Genomic DNA, 20,557 nt, shown 5'->3' with positions numbered 1-20,557 from the left:
TCTTCCTGAAGACTGATTATGTTTTACTGTTCACTACCAAACATCTCTGCTTGTCTCCTGGGTACCTTTACAGAATATTGAAAGTGATTACTGTCAAGAAGTAAAATGCACAGATGACTTTCTGGCCAATTTTCAAGGCATACACATTAAAAAGACAAATTTCTTTATCCAATTATAAATAACTTCATTTATATTCTACTTTAAATTGTATTAATAGTATTTCTTTTGTTTTAAGTTTATCCTTTGGAAGAAAAAATATAAAAATAAAATAAAAACTTTATTATTTCTTTTAATGTAACTTCACTGTAAACCTTATTGGAAGTAGTTGTTTGGTTGGTCGGTTTTTGTTTACTGCTTCTCACTGAAAATTTCCACTTGTGTTTATTAATGAAATTCAGTACTGACATAGGAATAAGGAATTTTTACTGATACAGTGTTTTAAGTGGGCTACGGATCTAGTTAATTAGATCACTAATTAACAGTAAAAGAAATCTAAGGACTACTGGATGCTGACATCCCATAAAGGACTGTGCAATCCATAATTTCTGTGGTTAAAAAATGTGCAGCTATTTTTTTCTGAAAGAAGGCTTGGCAAAAACAAATTTGAAGGAGCTGAAGTTCAATATAATTTGACTTCTTTTACAAAAAATTGAAAATGCTGCTAGAACAATATTTCACAATTTGCCAAATGTAGCAGATTTGGTGGGTTTTTTAAATTTGGGAGAGAAAAAAATTACCTAAAGAGCAAAATTCCCTGATGAATCCATCTTCCATGTAGATTGTGTCTCCTAAGCAGAGGCTGTCCAGGCTTTAGTCCTCATGTACAACCCCCAGGTGCCCTCAGTGTTTTCCAGCATCATTTAATCCAGCCTCACAACACTTCTAGTGAACCAGGTAAATGTGAGCACCTCCGTGTGACAGGCTGCCACCACAGCAGGCACTGATGTTTCCCAGCTCTGCCAGCCAGGCTTTGCTGTGGGAGTTGAGTGGGCTGCAGGATGGTGCTGCCTGTCCTGAAAGGGACCCCACACCAGCTGCTTCCCCCCTCTGGTGAGGCCAGATGTTCAGCTCGCTCTGAGGTCTCTGCTAGACCTGCCTTGGCTTGCCTTGCTTAGGCTGCTTTGGGCAGCTTTGCCCACTGCTCCTGCCCCTGGCTGAGCCTTGCTGTGGGAGCATTGGATTTCACCCCTGTGTGCACAGCAGGGTGCAGGGTTTTCACTCAGCACGGTGCAGTGTTACTTGGTGAAGCTCTTTTCCAAGATAATCCTTGTACAGGTGCTACTGAGAGGCAGATTAATTTTTTCACAGGCCAAGTGATGCGAGGGTGCCTTTTTCATGTACAGGCTGCTGTAGGATCAGTACAGTTCTGGTGTGTCTAATGGTCACTGTCCATTCCTCAACTGCTTTCCTCCTACAGTTTAACACATTGGAAAGTTATTGACAGCAGAAAAATATATTTTGGCTTTGCAACAACTTCAGTTATTTCACTGTGGAATGGTTTGTCCTCAGGGGGAAGTGTAGAAAGGTGAGAAATTCAGTGCTGTCAGCTTCCTCTAGTTCTGCAGATAACATCCATCTCCAGCTTGTTGCTGTTCCAAAAAATCCTTGTCAGATACCTGTGGAGGAGGGCATGGCAGGGTTTGGTGTCTGCTGCCTATTGAAAGCACAGTGGCCTTGTTCTGCCAGAAGGGAGAGAGGGCACTCTCTGCATCTGCGGAGAGTTTTAGTACATTAACTTCAGTCCCAGAAAGTGGTTTGGATACTGCATTCAGTACATGTACGGCAAATAGGGGATCCCTCTTATAAAATCTAAGAGTGAATCCCTGGGAAATAGCAGTTCTTCTGCCCTGGGAGCTTAGCTTTCTGTACATGGGCAGGTAGATCCCAAATCCTTGTCCTGCCTGTGGCTCAGCTTCTCTGTGGCAGTGGCTATTGTTAGTCTGAGTGAGCTTTGTTACTCTTTGGGGCTTAGATGCAATAGTAAAGCTGCTTTCAGACACTATAGCAGGTGGTCTGAGGCAGGCTCTGAGAAAACAAGAAAGCAATAAAGATGGTAATGGAAGCAAAACATTATGTGATGCATTAATCAATGCAATGCAATCAATGTAAAAGCACTTTTATATCTTAAATGTTGCTATTGAATTTATACCAGTATAAAAGTGGCATGACTTTAATGGCTAATTAGTTCCTGTAAATGCACTGCTGATAAGGTTGGCTGTGATACCCTGTATGCTGTTGGAAAATAGCAGTGAAAACTTGGGTGGAGATCCTGTGAGTATGATAATTTTCTTTGGGAACTGAAAGGAGGAGAAAGAAATGCTTCAAGCCTACACACCCAATAATACTGCATTTAAATTACTAGCTTTTCTATTAAAGTTCACTTAAATGTGGCTCTACAGCTGCTCTCCAAGATTTTTTCTCCCGGTCTGTATTAAAGCAGAAGCAGACTGAGTTTGAAATGACGTGCCTAAGAAGTGGTGAAAGAAACCTTTGGGTTCCTTTTTGCTTCTTCTTTCATAACAGGTATCCCCCAGATTGACAACAAAGTCATTATCTAAGCAACTGAAAATAAGGATTGCTGTTTGCTCAGCCAATTAGAAGGGAAAAAAACCCAAAACAAAACCAAACCCAAAAAAACCCCAAAAACAAAACAAATCCCAAATGTTACCCGGGGTTTTCTGAAAGGAATTTTTAGCAGCAAATGCCTGTTTGCTTTCTATCATGAATATCAAACATATATATTATTGCTCTCTTTATTTTCAATTTTCTTCTCTTTCTGATCGTTTTCTGTAGCACTAATGGACCAAACGCTTTAACAGGGGTCTGCATTCTGCTTTGTAGTACTTTATCAATACCACTTTATCAATGGCACCTGTCTTTGCCTCTGCAAATGAAAAAGTGGAAAAAATATTCATATTATGTCAATGGGAAGGGATGTCCTCCCTGAAAAATTATTTTCACCTCTGACTCATTCTGGAAGGTATACTGGCAAAATTATATCCAAAAGTGAGATGGCATTAATTCTTGGAGAGGCCTGGAGATGTAATTAACATGTTGAGGGATTTTTCACCTGAATTAGTTTTGTGTCATCATTAATTTTGTGTCATCTTTAATCATCTGTCTCTTTGGAGAAGGCCTCTCCTTGAGAGTCTGTAATGACCCTATGACAAAATCTTTATTCATAGCATATCTCCTCAAGGAAACTTGTTATGAAGAAGGTTGGAGAGTCACTGCAAATGAGCAGGGCTTTCCTTGATGATATTTGAAAATTATAATGGAGGACATCTTACAAGGCATTATTTTTTGTTACCTGCTACTGTAATTATTATGCAAGGGGCAGGGAGTAAAAGACCTTGCAGAATGGCTGATCCCTGTCAGTTAGATATTGGGAAGAAATGGCACCTTCATGTGTCCATGCATCACTTGTCTTCTTCACTCCCATTTATGTGACTGTATCAGTGGCATTAGCAGTGGTGTCAGCAGCTGGATGGAGGTGCTAGTCCAAACCTGTCTGGATATCAGCATAATATCAGTGTTAAGAGAAGTAATATCAGCACCAGTCCCATGTCCTGCGGCTGAATCAAGCTGTAAGCCAGCAGGGAGGCAGTTTATGAAAGTAAAATAATCCTGAAGTGTGTGTGGACTCCTGACCCTGCCATGAGGAAATAAACAATATACCAATGAATTTCATGGGTGCTGCTGGAGAGCATCCAGAGAGGCATCCAGCTTCATAATGGCTCCAGGCTGTATATGGACAGAACAAAGCAGAAAACCAATGATGCACTGAGTCTCTGCACATCATCTAGGGGCAAAGCACATTAGATAGAGGAGAAAGTAATGTCTGACTATGCCATTTCATGAGTGTGTCTGAAGTGACATGCCCAGTCCTGTTACAATTTAAGTTAAAATTGTATAGGAGAGAAAAATTAGAATGCAGTTTGTAGGTCAGCCTACAAACAAGGTAATTATTAAAAAACATACTAAAAAGTTCTTTTTTACAGTGTCAAAGATTAAGATCAAAAAACTATCCTTTTAGACTAAAGGAGGTGGCATTTATTTAGGTTATAATCTTAGAAGAACATTGTTTTTGTAAATTTATTTTAGTTTTAGGATAACAATACAGCTTCATTGGCATGATTGTTTGTGCCGTAGAAACCTTCTGATTCTGTAAATGAAATGTTTCACAAGCGAAAGGTTGAAGGTTGGATTGTGCATTTCACATGGGAATGCAACTCAGGTATAATTTGGCATGTTGGCTGGCTGCTACAGAAATGTAATGCTTTTTGTTGAAGAGCACATAAGTAAATGTTTTAGTAACACTGATGTGATGAGAAAGTAAAAAATTCAAGAGGATCAGAGCAGATGATGTAAGTGATACTTGTTATCTCTGATCCCTCTAATTCCACCATTCACAAAGTAGAATCAGAAAGGAAAAAGCATTTCAACTACTGACACAGAGATGTACTCCAGATAAATGAGAATGGATCCTTCCAAGCCCCTCAAGCATAAAAGACCTAATTTAGATCATGTCTATATTTTACACCAAGCCCTTCTTTTGATGTGTGAGCTTTTAAAAAACAAACCTGACCCCCCACCAAACAAAAAATGAGCTGACAAAACCAAAAACAACAACAAAACACACACACACATACACAAAACCAAAAGAACAAATCCCATCAAAAGCCAAACCTATTGTTTTGATGTCATGTCTGCATGACTACTGTCTAATTCTTCCATTAATCTTTGTAAGTGAAAAAAAAAAAAATTTTACCCTTCTACTACTAACATTTTTTTCTGATAGATTCCACTCTAATAAACTTTTAAGTGGGTTCCATAACAAATGTACTCCAGTGAATTGAGAAAATGAGAGCAAGGGAGACAACCCTTTGACTAATGCTGAGGTTTTATGTGTGTGGTGAAAATAAAGGAGTGTATATATTTTTTTTGCTCAGCTGATTCAACTATAAACCTGACTTCAAAACTTAGATTCTTCAAGTTATGTTTTAAAGTTAATACCTACAGAATCATTTCCAAAGAGATAATTCTCATTGTTGCCAAATGCTCATGTTGTTTTAAATATCTAGGGGCTTCTCTGCACTGGAAAATGAGGAAGTTGAGGGTACATAAAATAAATCCTTTAAGTGAGATTAAGCTGCTGGCAGGATAAGTGAGAGTATTTCCACAGGAGGTTAATATTCTTTAGTTTGTAGAATATGTTAATAGAAAATAAAGAATATTTGAAAGAATGTCTGTTCCATTCCCCTGCTCCAAGCCTGGATCAAATATTTGCATTGACTTGACTTAGAGTGGGTCTCCTCATTTCTTTCAGGCCTCCTGTAGCAGAGTGTTCCTGAGAACAATCAACTGTCCATGAGATCAGTTTATCAAACTAAACTTTCCTGATCCACAGTTTAAACTGCTTAAAGAATGATTTTGGACCTTAAATGTGGGCCCACTTTCCTATTCCTTGTGGCTTTTCTTTGCAGAGAAACAAATTCATAATGGTGGTGTCCACTCTACAAAGCCATTTTGGTTTTGTTACATTAGTAACTAACAAAACAAATGGCACAAGGGCAGGCAGTAGCCATGAGGTTTCACTTGGTATTGTCTGGAGGGAGGGTAGCTTACAACATTTTCCAGTCAAAACCTTGTTTTTCTCATACTTGTTTGACTCAGGCTGATATAAGCAGAGAGAGGGAGGAAAAATCAATTGTTTGAAAAGAAAATTAATAGACCTTGAAGAATGGATGGGTGTTCAGCCTCTTGATTGACAGATGCTGTTGACTGTCAGTTGGTCTGCGGGGTTAACTTCACTGACACCACCCAGTCCAGCTTTGTTAATCCTAATTCTTCTCCCACCACAGTTACCCATTCAGTAGGCTTCTACTTGCCTGAGTAGCAATCCATAGCCTATTCTTGTCTAGTCTTTTTTGTCTATGCCATTTTTTTTCCTCATCTGAGACTGGAAATTTTCCAAGGAAAATTTCTGATCTCTCTTATGATGTCCTAGCAGTAGTTACCTTTACTCTGCTAACTTTATGGATGATCAAATTGAATTATCTGTTTCAGGAATATTTCTTCCATGCAATTAATGTGATAAAAATAGTTCTTGTTTTTGCATGAAAAAAATAAAAGCATTTGGTCTGACTCTGTGCATATGTCTACATAGGATAAATGCTATGCACTAAGTGAGAAAAAAATTCTATGATTTATTAAGAAATACTGACTACTGTGGTAAACGTTGAGAGAAAAGCAGTGTTCTCCTAAGCCTGTGTCCCTTTGTAGTCCGTTCATACCATACATTGCCAAACTCTACCACATGCCTACAGTATCTCTGACAGCTGAAAATGAAAAATTTTGAGTGCTTTGAACTTGTGAAGGGTCAGTTGAAAGCTGTTTAGCTCAAATGTCTCAATAACAATGGTGTGGCATGTATAGGAAAAATCTTTTGCTCCAGTCACCCTCAAACTTTCACATTCACCTGTGTGAAAAGGACATGTAGTACACTTCGCTATTCCTTGCTTTGACTGGACCATTTTCTTCAAAGTTGCATTAATGGTTCAATACACTGTCTGTATGTGTTATATTGATACAGAAGGTGTTGTTTGCATCTATTTTTCTGCAGCTTTTGATATGTTACTGTGATTTTTTTTTCTTTGGTATATACATGTAGCTTTTTATGAATCCTATATTTTTTTCTCTTTCAGTTAATTTTTTTTTTCCTATTTCTTAAAATATCTGAAAATAAATGTGGGCAGTGATAGTCCTTTTCCTAGCACAGCTGAAAGCAAGCAGCAGTTGTTGAAGAGACAGGAGGCAAACCTCTTCTCTTGATTGCCATTACCAAGCATATTATCATATGCTTGATTTGAACTTCTGCTCCCCCTCCCTGTTTTGTTCTATTTTATGAATCTTTGATCTCTAGAGTTTACTGTTCCCTTTCTTTGCAGATGCCAGTGTATTATTACCCATCTGGTCAGTACTCTACCTCAACAACTCAGCAGTACAGACCCATTGCCTCAGTTCAGTACAACGCACAGCGGAGTCAACAGATCCCCCAGACTGCCCAGCAAGCAGGTATGTACATCTGGTACTCATTTCTTCGGCTCCTCACAGTGCCTTTGCAGGTGAGACCTGTTGGTTGTGCTCTAACTGAACAGCAGAGGAGAAAGCTGGTTGCTGTTCTGTTTGAAAATACAATGAAAATTACAAATTGAGAAACCTTTTGCTTGGACATCCCGAGCGATGGAAGAACAGGGGTTGCATCCTCCATCCCTGCTGTCCTGCATGCAGTGCTGCTGTGTCCTCAGTGTCCATGCTCCAAGTGGCTGGGCACAGAGAGAGCTGGGGGGGAGCTGCTGTGAGCAGTCACACTGCACGTTCAAGCCAACCACTGTGGTTGCCCTCCGTCGTGGGAACTCCTCCAGTGTTTGCACCACCCTGCGTGGTGGACAGGCCTGCTGTGATGCAGAAGGTTGTTCTCCACCACCTTGTGCTGTCCCTGGCCCTGAGGAGCAGCAGGGCTGTGTGTGGGTGGTGTCCATCAGGACGGGCTGCCCGCAGTGCCGTGCGGCTGGAAGGGGGGCCGTTACACTGTAAGAGAGTGAGTAGCAGGTCTCACAGTGAACCGGTCTCTTTTCCTGCTGTGTCATGCCACTCCGGATGACTCCAGAGTAAGAGGGACAGAGGGGAAGCTGGGCTGGTGTGGTCTGGGAGAGAGCAGGAATTGCGGTTGTCAAGGAGTTGTCGCATTTCAAGGGAATAAACAATTCTGGTGTTTGAGATTCATTTATTTATTTATTTCCTATCTGTTTCTTCAGTGCACACCTTCCCTCATAGCGTGTCTCAAACAGTAACTCCAGGCGTAGGAGGAGGAGGTGGAGGGGTGGGTTTTGTTTTTCCAGATGTGCTGGGTAGAACAAAGCATTCATCATTCGATCTCAGTTTGGCAGAAACCCTTTAGAATGGCAAAGCAGATTCCCTGCAATAGCCTTGATATGGAAGTCATTTAAGATGCAAGTCAAGAGCCCAGACATGAGATGCGAACAAGACTTATGGGGTCATCCAGCTTGTCAACCTATCTCCGTAATGTGACTGCTGGCAATTTTGTTCCACTCTCTTAGGCGCTTAGGGAGACAAAGACACAGAAAACACAGCTATAACTAAGCAATTCATTACTTTTTTTTTTTATGCTGTTCTGTGTTCTAATAAAATTGGTGACATTTTGGTCAGTGTCAGTGGTGACTGACTGTGTCTGCTTTCATACCTTCATTTTATACATTCCTGAGAGAGACGAGGGCGAAGTATTGCACAAAGGTCATCTGTCTCTTCTAGCTTCTCCTGTCTGACAGTCTGGTACCATATTTATTATCTCTATATAGTGGATCCTTGAAACAAAGTGCAAATCAACTTAGATGGCATTATCTGCATCTACTGTGTTGTTATAAAACCATATTTATTAGTTTAATGCTACACCTATAGCCTAGTGGAGATTATGGTAAGTGATGTGCACAAGAGATGGTCTGATGTGTGAGTGATGTTCCAGAGAAGATCCACCTGTGTGAAAATCCTAGTTTTAAAGATACATTGTAGCGCAGGAGCTGTTGAGTTCAGACAATGCAGAGATGCAAATGCTAATTTTGTTTCAGTGTTTACTGCATAGTTTTCCTTACGTGTTTGGAAAACACGAGTCAAGGAGTTTTTTTAAAATCTCTAGCACATCAGTCTTTTCCCTGCAATTCACTCTTTCAGCTGCCTGCTCAGTTGGAAGCATTATTTTTATCTCTTGTTTAAAAATGAAAACATTGTGTCTACAGTTTACACTCCCTGCTGTGGTGATGATTTAAGTGTTTATCTATTCTCAGATCTTGAGACATGTCTGAGAACAATTTTGCAAGCTAGTTCATGCCTTTGGCCTCTGATACATCCTTTTCCCTAGTCATGGTCCCAGCGTGTGGTAAGTGTGACAGGAAGCCGATTGCAGTTCCCTACAGATCTTGTTTTGGAGGTGGTGTAAGAATTGTTCAGATTTACATTCCACTGCATCTCTTGGCATTTGGGAAACAAATAGCTGTGTATGACCAGAAAGTAGCAATCTGCAAGCAAGTGTTCCAGACTTCCATTTTCTTTCCCTCACAGACTTAGCTTCAGATCAGCACATGAGGAGCCAGGGATAACAAGGGGCCGGAACAAGAAGCTATCATGGAAAATAGTGTTTGTGAAACAGTGTAGTATGGGAACACTGAGGATGGGAAGGGTGAACAGATGGGAAGGAGGCAGATGAAAAGATGATTTCTGAAATGGTTTCCCCAAAGACCTCACATCACTTGCTGCTGCTTCGGAGAGAGGACGGCTGCGGTGCAGGCAGGCCCACGGGAGCCCAGCTGGCAGCCTGGACCTGCTGCTGGCTCCTACGGCAGGGCGAGCAAGGAGGCAACCTCAGCCTGGCAGCTCAGGAAATATTTTATTAAAATTAAAAGTTTGCCTGCCTGGAGGAGCTTTTGGAAGCTTTCAAAGCAACAAGAAAGAGTTCAGATCTTACTTCCCCTACTTTGGGATGCAGAGGTCAAAGTTTCATCTAATATTAGTAATTTGTTTTCATTTTTGTTAGAAAAGGTCTCTTCAGGATGAAGCGATATTGATGACTTTTACAGCAAACAGCTAAAGTAAAATGTCTGCACAGCATCTGTGGTGGCTGAGGGAGCCTGTACTCTCTCGTGGATCTGGAAGGAGAGCAATATTGAGTTAAAGTGGCTCCAGGCTAGAAAAAAGGATGAGCTCACCTAAAATTAGATTAGAGTTCTGGCAGCAATAAATCATTTGGAGAGAAGGCTGAAAACATTTTGTGTGTTTATTTGCCCTTTTTTTTTTATTTGCCTAAGTGCTTATGTGAGAACCTAAGTGGCCTATTTCTGCCTAAGTGGCAGAAGCCTAGTACAGTGTCCCCCATGAAGATTTTTGTACAAATGTCTGCCATTTGAATTATGTTCATTTCCGTTCAAGCCAAAATGTGGTATCACTGTAAACAGAAATACCGTTTTATCATTCATGCCATTGTTGCTCTTCTTCATTATGCTTTTCTGCACCATTTTTGTATTCAGAGCTGCTCAGTGCAAAATTTTTCAAAGTGTTGCCATTGTGTGGGGCCAGGGTTGAGCTGGTGTCTGTCACACCACGGCGTACGTACGACATCATAGGTGGAGTCTTATGGAGTGTTCAGGCAGGTATTCTCAAAAACAGTATGCTCATTTTTCAAACCATTTGGGTATGCTGCTGTTTCCATTTCTGCACTCTGTAACAGGTGATACTGTGCAGTGCCCAGTTTTGTAAGCACATGGAAGAAAATATTGTTTCTGTATTTGCATCTAGCAGTACTCTGTAAATTGCATGTCTGGCATCATCAGTATTTCATTCTTCAGTAATTATCTCTATTTTGATAGACTGATCCTAGTTACTGTCTGAGTAGAAAAATAGAGATGTATTGATGATAAATCAGTAATTATTTCTATTTTGTCATGACAGAAGAAGTCAGCAATGTTTTATTTTATATCTGTGTCTCTATTTTCTCCCATTTTAGCAAATGCTGAGCACTTTGAGGATTTTTCTGAAGTGCTTCATAAGTATGAGCTGGATAAATACATGAGTATTATCTTTGGATATGCAACTCTTCTTATTTCTGTTCACAAATGAGCAAGCAGCAACAAATTACATGATTTTTTTTCATTATCTAGTTCATTGTTGTATGTTTGCCTCATGTTCCAGATAATTTCAGAGTGAAGGAGAAATTTTATGGATAAAATAATATTTATCTTCTTGCTTGGGCCTAGTTCTAAGAGGCTGTTAGCTTGATTTATCACGCAGTTGTAAGGTAAATGTCTGTGGAGTGTGTTTTGCATCAGCAATGAAATAATCTTTTGCGGAGATTAAAGCTAAGATCTATAGTACTTTGATAGTAAGTTTTCCTGCCAAAACTTTATACTATAATATTTCAGACAAAAGAAGATGTTATTTGACATAATTTGTTGTTCTGTAATTCTGGCAATTAATGTAATGATGTTAGGATTTCTCATACATTCAAGAATCAACAAATAATGCCATTATAACTTGCTTCAGGGCCCAGATATCAGGAGAAGACTCAGACAGCATAGGAAATCTCTCTTTTTTTTTTCCCTAAAAGCAACAGATTTGCTTGTAGACAAAGATGGTCCTTATGTGAGGAAAGTATATATCTGAACATTGTGTGGATGTACAGTCCTTTCTTAACCAGTGTTCATGGATCTTCTGTAAACAGCAAGTGTTTGTCTTGAAGAAAAGGTTCCTGATGGAGAGGAGTATTATAAGTCTTTACAGCTTCCAGTAAAGTAGAAGAGGTAATTGTCTCTTAAATGCATCTCTGAAACAAATTTTAAGTGAAGACAAAGTGTACCTTAACAGAGTCCATAAATTTGTTTAGGAATCTAAGTCAAATAGACAATGAAATACTGAATTTTTGCTTAATTTAATCATTTCAGTGTCAGCATAATTGAAGAGTGTTAACTTCAAGCCTCTTTTATCCTCTTTGTCTTCTGAAAGCATTTGTCACTATAAGCTGATACTTAGTGGAAAAAAATGGGGGAAGGGAAATGTGCAGCACTAAAAACAAAATTGGTTTGTTATCATGGTCATTAGAGAACCTTATAAAGAAAGATTGCTGCTTTCTACCTTCATTAGCAACCTGACAGGGGCTCATGGTCCGTGATGGATTTGTTTGCATAATTCCGTCTATAATTTCACTGCTTATATAAACATAAACAACTTCAATTTTTAAGTATCTAATTATCTGAAGAAACTGTTTCTCTAACAGTAATTGCTCACTGCGTTATTGAAACAGATTTGTGTGGAAGGTGTCCATCTGTGTTCAGTGCTATTCTTTTCAGCAGATTCTTCTGCTCCTAAAACGCATTACAAGGGGGGTGAATTTCATTTTCTCAGAGGCTTGACAGGAATAGGAGGGACAGAGCCCTACCGTTCTAGATACTCAAGTGTAGTGCTATGCTCATTAATGTTGATGAAAGGCTTTGAAATTTATAAGAATTTAGTGAAATAATATGACCAGATCAAGAAGGAGTTTGGAGCAATTTCAGTCTAAGTTCAAAATTGTGATCTTGAAATGATCCACACCAATGTTATTAGTTTCTGTTCAAGTATTTTATGTTTGAATTATCCAGAAGCTTAGAGCTTTACCTACAAACATGATTCCATTTAGACAGGATGTCTCAGCCCATGCTACCTGAAGTGTTGTGCTCTGGATTTCATTCTTTCTACTGCCTGAGGAGGATGCTGTGACCAAATAGTTCATTCAAGACTTTTTGAGAGGCTTCCTGAATGAGTCAGGATTGAGGCTTAATTTTTTTCAATTTCTAGTCTTAAAAACACTAAATCCTTTGGTCTTTCTGACTTTTTGCAATAGTGCTGCACCAGTACTGAACCAGCATTCAACTTTACAGAATATCTGTAATTTAAATTAATAGCAGAATTAATGCACTTCCTACAGCATACCTGACTCTGAAAATTAAAAGATGAAATTACTTTTGTCAAAAAGCTTTGTTCTTCCTCAAATGACTTGTTTAATTATTCAGCATTCACACCAGGAGAGAACAAGTATTGAGGGAAGAGAACACTGGTAGGTTCAGCAGCTAGAATTGTCTTAAGACAGGCACTTATTTCTGTTTTTTTCAAGGTGTCACAAGTTGTATTCAACTCCTCAAATACTAATTAGAATTTAAGCCATTTCTGACATCATTTCTAGTGTTTCCAAGTAAAATACAAATTTTTAATTTTAATTTTGTTCTAGAGAATGCGTTAGTCTCATGTTAGTTAATATACAGGAACAACAGAGAGAGAAGATTTCTAACAGCATTGTACAGTAGATAGAACTTCAAAATAACCTCTGTAAAAATTACAGAGGCCATACGATAATGAAGATAACACACTAAGACATTCTACAATGTCTACAAAGAATCTTTGTATTTCTGGCTTTTCTTTGTCAAAAAGAGCCATACATCATCTCTACTGTTAATTCTGTGTTGGATCAATGTGCAGCATTCCCACTTCTTGTGGTGGAATTTTCCAGCACTGAATAATTGAGAGGTTTATATTGTAGTCCTTGAGAGCAAAGGCAGGTTTTGTCTTTTTTTTTTTTTTTTTTCTCTTTTCTGATACCATCCTGCCATTGGCAGAGCTAGTGGAGCCCCACTATTGACGGAAATGCTAGAAAGCCTTTCTGGAGTGACAGAGGCCATCTCCAGCTCTGCTTCAGGTACGCTGCTCACAGGACCTCTGTAGACTTTGGGGCTCACTTCTCTGTAGCTATTCTGCAGATGAAAGCATGCAGCAGGATACAGAAGTGGAGGGCGTTTGGGTCTCAGCAAATAATGGAAAAAACTCAGAACGTGCAGCAGAGGTCTGCACTGTGGGAAGGAAGAGTGGGGAGAGCTTTTGCCTCACAGTTGCTATTGATTGAGGATTTAAGAATCGAAGCACACTTTGCAGTTGCAAAACTCTATAGAACAGGACACATATTTAGATTGGGAGGCAGTAGAAGAATCGTGTGGGTATGCTGGAGGAAGGGCCCACTGTGTGTGTTCAGTGTTAGGGCAGAGGAACTCAAGAACGATGTCTCAGTAACTAAAGTAGTGCTCTGCTAACCAGCCCTGTTATTTTATAAAGTCCCAGTGTCTTTGCCTGAATTTTGTTCAGCCTTTGTCACAGGCTCTTTTTGTTTACCTAAACTACGCACAAGAACAGCATCCTTCTGCAATTACAAGGATATTTTCATTTTGACTCACCAATGGTAGTTATATAGAATGTATGAATTTATATAGCAAATGAGCAATTGTTGAAAGTTCTCCTTTGTTGGGTTGCAAGTGAAATAATGCTCATAGTGTAGGTGTGTGAAAGAGGCAGTCCTTGAGTCTTCCCGAAGAAAGCAGCTGGTTTCCTTAGCAACTGGCAAGGATATGTGATACTCCTCCAAAAAGTTCTTCACCTCTTCCCCAGGTCCTGCTCTCTGTTGCAGCTCACTCATTATGCACCAGAGCAGAAAGCATTCCTGCAGCATGAGCTAATTGTAATGCGTGATGGCTGGTAGCTGTCATTGGTATTGAACAGAAAATAAAAAAAATTGAATTTGCTGTCTGAGTGTCTGGTTCTAACAACGGCTTGATTATTTCTGTTATTACTAGTAATACATAGCCCCTGCTGAGGTTTCACTTCCAGTGTGTATCTCTGGCATTTGTCATTATGAATGATAAGGATAAACACAGATTTTCTTGCTGCAGACCCTGGTGAGGGTTCTTTCATGTCTGATAGGATGTAGATTGAGGAAGGAAAGTGGTGTTCCTTTATTTGACCTTGGTTGCCAATCTTAGGACTTTGCCGTAAATGTGAATCATTTCATGTTAATTCACTCCAGAACAGAAAAATAGAGCTGCAATTTCTGCTTCTGCTTATGTGTTGGTGGCAAGACATGACTATGACCCGATCAGGAATGTTATTTTCAGGATGGAGAGACTAACAAGCAACACTACTCAGTATGTTGACCTGCAGTTCCTTGTTCCACAGTGCCTTTTTTAGAAGTTTGAGTCCCTAGTGCCATGAGTAGTGGGAAGTTAGATAAGCTTTTACTCCAGTTTCTCTGGGAAGAGCTGAGATTAAAAGTACTTCAACAAAGATTTTCATTCTGAATTTTTACATATTTAATTTAACTTTCATTTTCAATGCAGTTCCCAGGCTCCTAGTGTCTTGGTTACAGATGTGGTCTTTTGATTACAAATGGTCTTTTGATTGCTGTCATGTAAATGCTTAAGAACAAGGAAAGGAAAAGAAGTCAACCTGTACAATAATGATTTTTGTGCCATAGTCATACCAAGGAGCTACAACAAGACTTGAGACACCTCTTTACTAAGAATTAGGTATATATATGAAGAAATTTTCTTTTTCACTCCTGGGACCAGACAGAGAACTTGCAGTCAGGGCGAAAAGAATATTAAGGCAGCTGCCATGGTGGACATCCAGTTCAGGACTGTTTTCCAGCTCTAAAAAATGTTTAGCTTAGGTAAATCAGAAAAAGCTTTACTGTGGCAGCTGTTTATTCATTCATACCAGTAAAAAGTTGGACATCCAGAGCTCCTACTGAGTGCTGAAAACAGAAAATATATTTTTGGTACTGTCCTTGTAAAGTGCAAGTATGTTTTCCTAAATCTTAGTGTTGGAAGTAATTTGTGGATTTGCTGTTTGAATTTCTCATTGTCTTTATTCCTGGTGCTCCTTATATTTGCTTATACAATGAAAACCCACAGCCATCATGAGACATGGGTAGTGAACTTTGCCTGAAAATAACAGCAATCTCTTTCTTGTAGCAAATAGTCTCTTTCTGAAAGACTTTAGCCCTGTGCTTAAGGAAAAAATAAAACCCAGCCATTTCTGAGCAAGCAAATATTTAGGCTATGTGTATGTATATACTTATATGTATTCTTGCTCTTTCTGTCAGTCTGTGTTACCAAAACATTTTGTTGTGTGCTTCAGCACTGTCCTCAGGGCTTCCAAATAGCATGCTGGTGAAACAGAACAGCTTCAATAGCATCTGCTCAACATTGCTGCATTTCCAGCTTTCTCTTTGTTGAGAGCTACCTTTCATCAGGTACTGAATCTGCAGGAGTGCAGACTCACAGTGCAGACATTTTTACAGGTCCTACAGAGAAACCTCCGCAAATAGAATTTTTAAGGCTCCCAAGTACTACTTTATAGAGTAAGAAAAAGAGGGGAAATGTATTAAATTATAAGAAGCAATGTGCTACTTCAAAATTATTGCTGGATTAATAGTTTGTATCAAATGGCAATTTTAATTCTCTCTCAATTGGAGAAATAGAAAGCAATTAATCTTCTGTAGCACATTGTGAAAAATGAGGGCTTCTACAGGATCTCAGTGAAGCTGTTCCTTCACTTAACCTTGAGCTGGGCAATAAATAATTATAAATGCAGCTACATCACAAGGCAAAAGTAATTTGGTGAAATAGAATTATCATCTAATGCAGGAATAAGAAACTTGAATTAGGTTTCCTGATGTTCTTTGTTCCAGAAAAGTACAAATTTGATTGTGATTTGCACATAAAAGAGTGGAGCTGGATTTTACAGTGCGGATCTTATACCCAAGCTATCACAAGATGATTTATATTGCAATGTTGACATAGGCAAATGCTCTTGTGCTCTCTTAGCTATAACTCACATAGAGCCTCTGATGAGAGGACTTGTTTTACAGAGTTTTACTTGTTTCGCTCTTCAATAAGGGCTCTCTACTGTCAGTACTGCCTTCCACAAAATTTTCAGTGTGTCCATCATATAAAGTTTCTGTTCCGCTGAGGAGACTAAGGATACAACAGAGAGCTGCTTCGTCCTGAGCTTCTCTCCTAACATTGGTGCCATTCCTTACAGCTCTCATGCATGCCTTGCAGATCCCAAAGCAGTGTTGTTAACCTCGCTTCACCTTGGGACTTTTCAGCCAGCTCAGTGAAGCTGGCCAGTGAGAGGGTCAATGAAGCGCGTATGAACGGGTCAGCAGTTCATATCATGGAGCAGTGCACAGGATACTCTGGTAAGGAGAGGCAAAGGATGTGAGAAAAAACAAAGAAATGCAGGAGTGAAAAGAGCTGTTTTTTTAGTGCAGAACCATGCCTCAGCATACTGCTCCACTAGAGCAATAGGCAGGAGCTATTCAAGCCCCAGGCTAATTCCATAAAAATGGGAAGCCATGAGTTTGTTATGTCAATTTCTGTTCAGGAAGAAAGCATTCCTAAATATAATAAAGCAAATATTATTCTGCTTTTCTTGGAATTTTTCATCTCTGTTTCCCAGAAATCTGTCTTTTCGGTATAAGGAACAAGAAATTTCTTCCTAGAAAACACAGCTAGCAATGGAAGTGGGTTTGTAGGACATTGTTGAGTCTGCACACTAATTTCATGGAGATAATGTATGTCTGGAGTGAGCCATATTTGTACTTCCCTGGTGGACACTTCACAGTGATTAAGACTCATCTACCTTTCCTACTTTTACTACATTTTTTTTCTAGCTGTTGGTAGTGTGCTGTGGAGCATTTACAAACTGAACTGAAGATTTCTTTCTTTTATAAAATTTAAACAAATATGATGTACAATTGCTCATACAATATTAGTTTCTTCTGTGGAAATTTGAGACCAACCAAATGGCTACAAAGGCTGATGTGGTATGTCAAAAGTTATGAAAATAAAGAAGGTATGGAATAGAAGATATGGAACTAATGTTTGTACCTTCCCCCCACACACACACTTTTCCCCACCTTTGATGTACTTATTTGTTCCATTATAAGGAAAAATGCAGAAGTGCAAAGCTAATAATTTTTTATTAAAGGCTATGTGTTCTTAAATCAGTTTTCTGACCAATTTGAAACCTAGAGGAAGGGGATTTTTAGTTCAGTATCTGTCTGCTCAGTCTGCTTGGTCCTGATTGCTACATTGCATAAGTTTAGAGTGGTGTTTGGAATGCATTAGACTGCTTTTTTGCTATAATGTGGCCTATTGTGTATTTAGAAAGGTATGATTTATTGGAGAAACAGGTGTGGGCACGTGGAAAAACAATTTGTCTTAGAGAGTTATTTCTAGATGACTAGTAAAATGTTGATTCCAAGTAGGCCATAATTAATCAGCAAGAAGTCTTTTCCTGAATTTCCTCCTGTAGGTAAACAGACTCAGGACATCCATCAAATTGAAACTGAGAGAATGAGGGGGGAGCAGCCTGAGTCTCCAGTTAGCAAAGCAGTTGTATTTCTTTGAAGCAATCCCAGCAGGGTGCTTTGCTGAGTGGTTGCAAAATTGGCTTAGAAAACAAATCCTGAATTTCTTATTTCTCATAGGTTTCTTTAAGTTTTAATGTACTTCAGGTGGCTGCTGCATACCAAGAAGGTGAACAATGGCACAGAAAATGGGCTGATAAACCAAAATCTTTCTCTGATTTCCCCTGAAGTGGCCTCACACCTTTTCTTTCATCTTCTTTTCATTATGTTGTGGTGTGCAAGTATATCAGCAGTTACTTAGTGAGCTCTAATCATGCTGAGCTCACTAAGCACAAAAGTAAATGTCAAAAACTTCTGTTGATTGTCTGTTTTAAAGCAGCTTTGTCACAGTGCTTTCAAAAGCTTTAGGTCTGGAGATGTTTGATCTGGAGATCAAACAAGTGGTAGCCTAGTTTTTATACTATAGTAATCTGAAAATCTCAGTAAGTTTTGTTAACCGTAAATATGATTTCACTTGATTTATGTCTGTTTTGTGCTGTGAGAGATCTGTAATGCTGAGAGGTAGGACTTGCACTGTACACTGTGGTGGCCATGGGGCAGGGATGGATATTGGTGTATCTGCCATGCAGATGGTTAATTTCTGATTTTGCTTTAGTAGATGGAAGAATATGTCATTCATCTTCTTGTTCAACAGTTGGGGAATTAGAGTCACTTTACAATACCTAAAAGTTAAAGAACTCCCAACTATCCTTTGTTTAGGGTAAGGTCCATAGGGCTTAGTGATTAGAGAATCTGCAGGGAAGGTGGAAGCTTTCTAGATGTGGAAAAGGGGGGAAAGTTTGAGTGTCCACGGCAGGAATCAGCCCTCAGAAAACCACCTGCTTAATTTGCAAGACTTGACTTCTTTTCAAAAATCTAAAGAACTAGCTTGCTGGAATGAATCCCAGAAGTCCAACAGTTAGGTGAGGTAATTCACGTAGTTTCATAATTAGGTTGTGCTGTAAATGAAGAAATGCCATAATCAAAATTGTTGTTCAATTCCTTAGGTAAAGGTCATGTGTCATATCTTTCTAGTGGTTTTTAAACTTGGTATAACTTGAGATTAATTTTCCAAAAATGCCTGTGAATTGCTTAAGAAACTCCCTTCATCTTGATGCACGATGAAAGTAGCAAAAACACTGTTTCAGGATTCAGTATGTTAGTTGAATGTTTACCTTTGCTCAAAAACTGGCTATCCAAGCATTTTCTATTGCTTTCTAGTGTCTAAAGGACAGAATTAAGATGCTGAATCTGTGTTTTTAAATCCTAGTTTAATAGAATGCCTTTAATTTCTACAGCTCCTGTATCTGTCCTACTAGAAACAAAGCCTGTGGACTGCTGGTGTCCTTGGGAAGATTTGTGTTGGGCCCAAGAGCTGTCCTTTGTTGACTGAATGTTGGGGTCTTCCTAGGCAGAGCTGAGTGATTTTTTTCCTTAGGAACAGTGAATTCTTCTTGGATCCCAACTGGCCAGCAGCTGATTTTTAACACCTTTAGTATGAATGCTTTGAGATGAGCCCAAGACAAGTTTGTGTGGAGACTTTTTTCCAGTTTTTTTTTTTTTAATTATTATTATTTTTTCAGTCTGCTGTGTGTCCATCTGTTTCTTTCCAAAGATGAACCTCTACATATAATTCACAAACGCTCTACATGTGTGCCTTATAAGTATGAGGAGAATGTGCATAGGTACATCTGTTCTCCCCCATGTGACTAAATAAGGAGGAAAGAAAACTTGTGGCTTCCAGCACCAGTTCTCCCCTGGGCAGGAGGTTAACATTTGGCAATATGTCTGCCCTTTTGAAGAGTCCCAGCAAAAGCAGATGCAGATTTCATCGAGGCTTGATCTTTTGAAATTCACTTTGCCTACTCAGCCAACTTCTCACAGGATTTTCCCCACAGTTCACAAAGGATCCATCTGGAGAAAATTGCTAAGCGATGTTTACCAATCCATCTGTGCTCTTGAATGTCTAGACCTGTGTAAGGGCTGAGGTAAAGTCTTTATAAGCTGTCGTGATGAATACCATTTTGAAGTCCTCCTGTGGTTTGCAACATAGGAAATTTAAAGATTAGAAATTTTGCTGAGGCATTTTTCACATTCATTCCAATTCTTCAGCAATTTTTAGGGCAAATTCTGTTGTAGTATATACGTGGTATGTAGTATATATGATTATTAGGTAATTAAATACTGCATCTTATTCATATGTGCCTATGTCACTGGATTTAAAGTTGTAGGGACTACTTTTGCATTGCCTTTTCTAAATATTCTAAATATTCTGATTTCTAAATATTTAGCTTTGCTGCCTGGTGCTCTCCAAGGCCATTCAGACACAAATGCATCAACCTTTATTCACATTTTTGAAAGCTGGAAATATGACCTCTAAAGAAAATGCAGCTGTAGCCGAGCAATGACAAATTTCTTCCAGTTGTCAGTGCTTGATTTTCATTTCAGGGATCTGTTTGTCTCTGTATAGTTGTCAATGTGTATGGTTTGCTGCAGATTTATTTATCAGGCATTTTCTTACAGTTCATGCATCCCTAACTTCAGGAATAATGCAGTTCTCTGCTGAAGTGTCCTTCAGTAGTGAGGCTGCTGTGATCACACTGTGGAAGAGCAGGGCTGGCGTGAATCTTAGGGAGCAGATTTCTCCTTACTTTGGACCTTAACCTTCTGCTGGCGTGAACTGACATTTGGACAGGTGCATCTGCACAGACCATC

The 20,557-nt window shown here is 39.2% G+C and overlaps 1 protein-coding gene and 1 long non-coding RNA gene across 26 annotated transcripts in view; both read left to right on the top strand.

Annotated features, from left to right (window-relative positions):
• ARPP21 (cAMP regulated phosphoprotein 21) overlaps positions 1-20,557 on the top strand; it is a 142,015-nt gene that overhangs the window by 98,398 nt on the left and 23,060 nt on the right. For all 25 annotated transcript variants that reach the window (XM_064418801.1, XM_064418848.1, XM_064418789.1 and 22 more), the window contains one exon: positions 6,951-7,077. In XM_064418801.1, the coding sequence (XP_064274871.1) occupies positions 6,951-7,077 (127 nt within the window). The remainder of the gene's footprint in view (positions 1-6,950; positions 7,078-20,557) is intronic.
• Positions 7,572-20,557, top strand: part of LOC135299679 (uncharacterized) — a 33,942-nt gene continuing 20,956 nt past the window's right edge. The window contains exons 1-2 of the long non-coding RNA XR_010361632.1: positions 7,572-11,369; positions 13,218-13,297. This is a non-coding gene — a long non-coding RNA (uncharacterized LOC135299679). The remainder of the gene's footprint in view (positions 11,370-13,217; positions 13,298-20,557) is intronic.

The sequence above is a fragment of the Passer domesticus genome, chromosome 1 (assembly GCF_036417665.1).
Source record: "Passer domesticus isolate bPasDom1 chromosome 1, bPasDom1.hap1, whole genome shotgun sequence".
NCBI classification, from domain to species: Eukaryota; Metazoa; Chordata; class Aves; order Passeriformes; family Passeridae; genus Passer; species Passer domesticus.
This window is presented reverse-complemented; position numbering and strand designations above follow the sequence as displayed.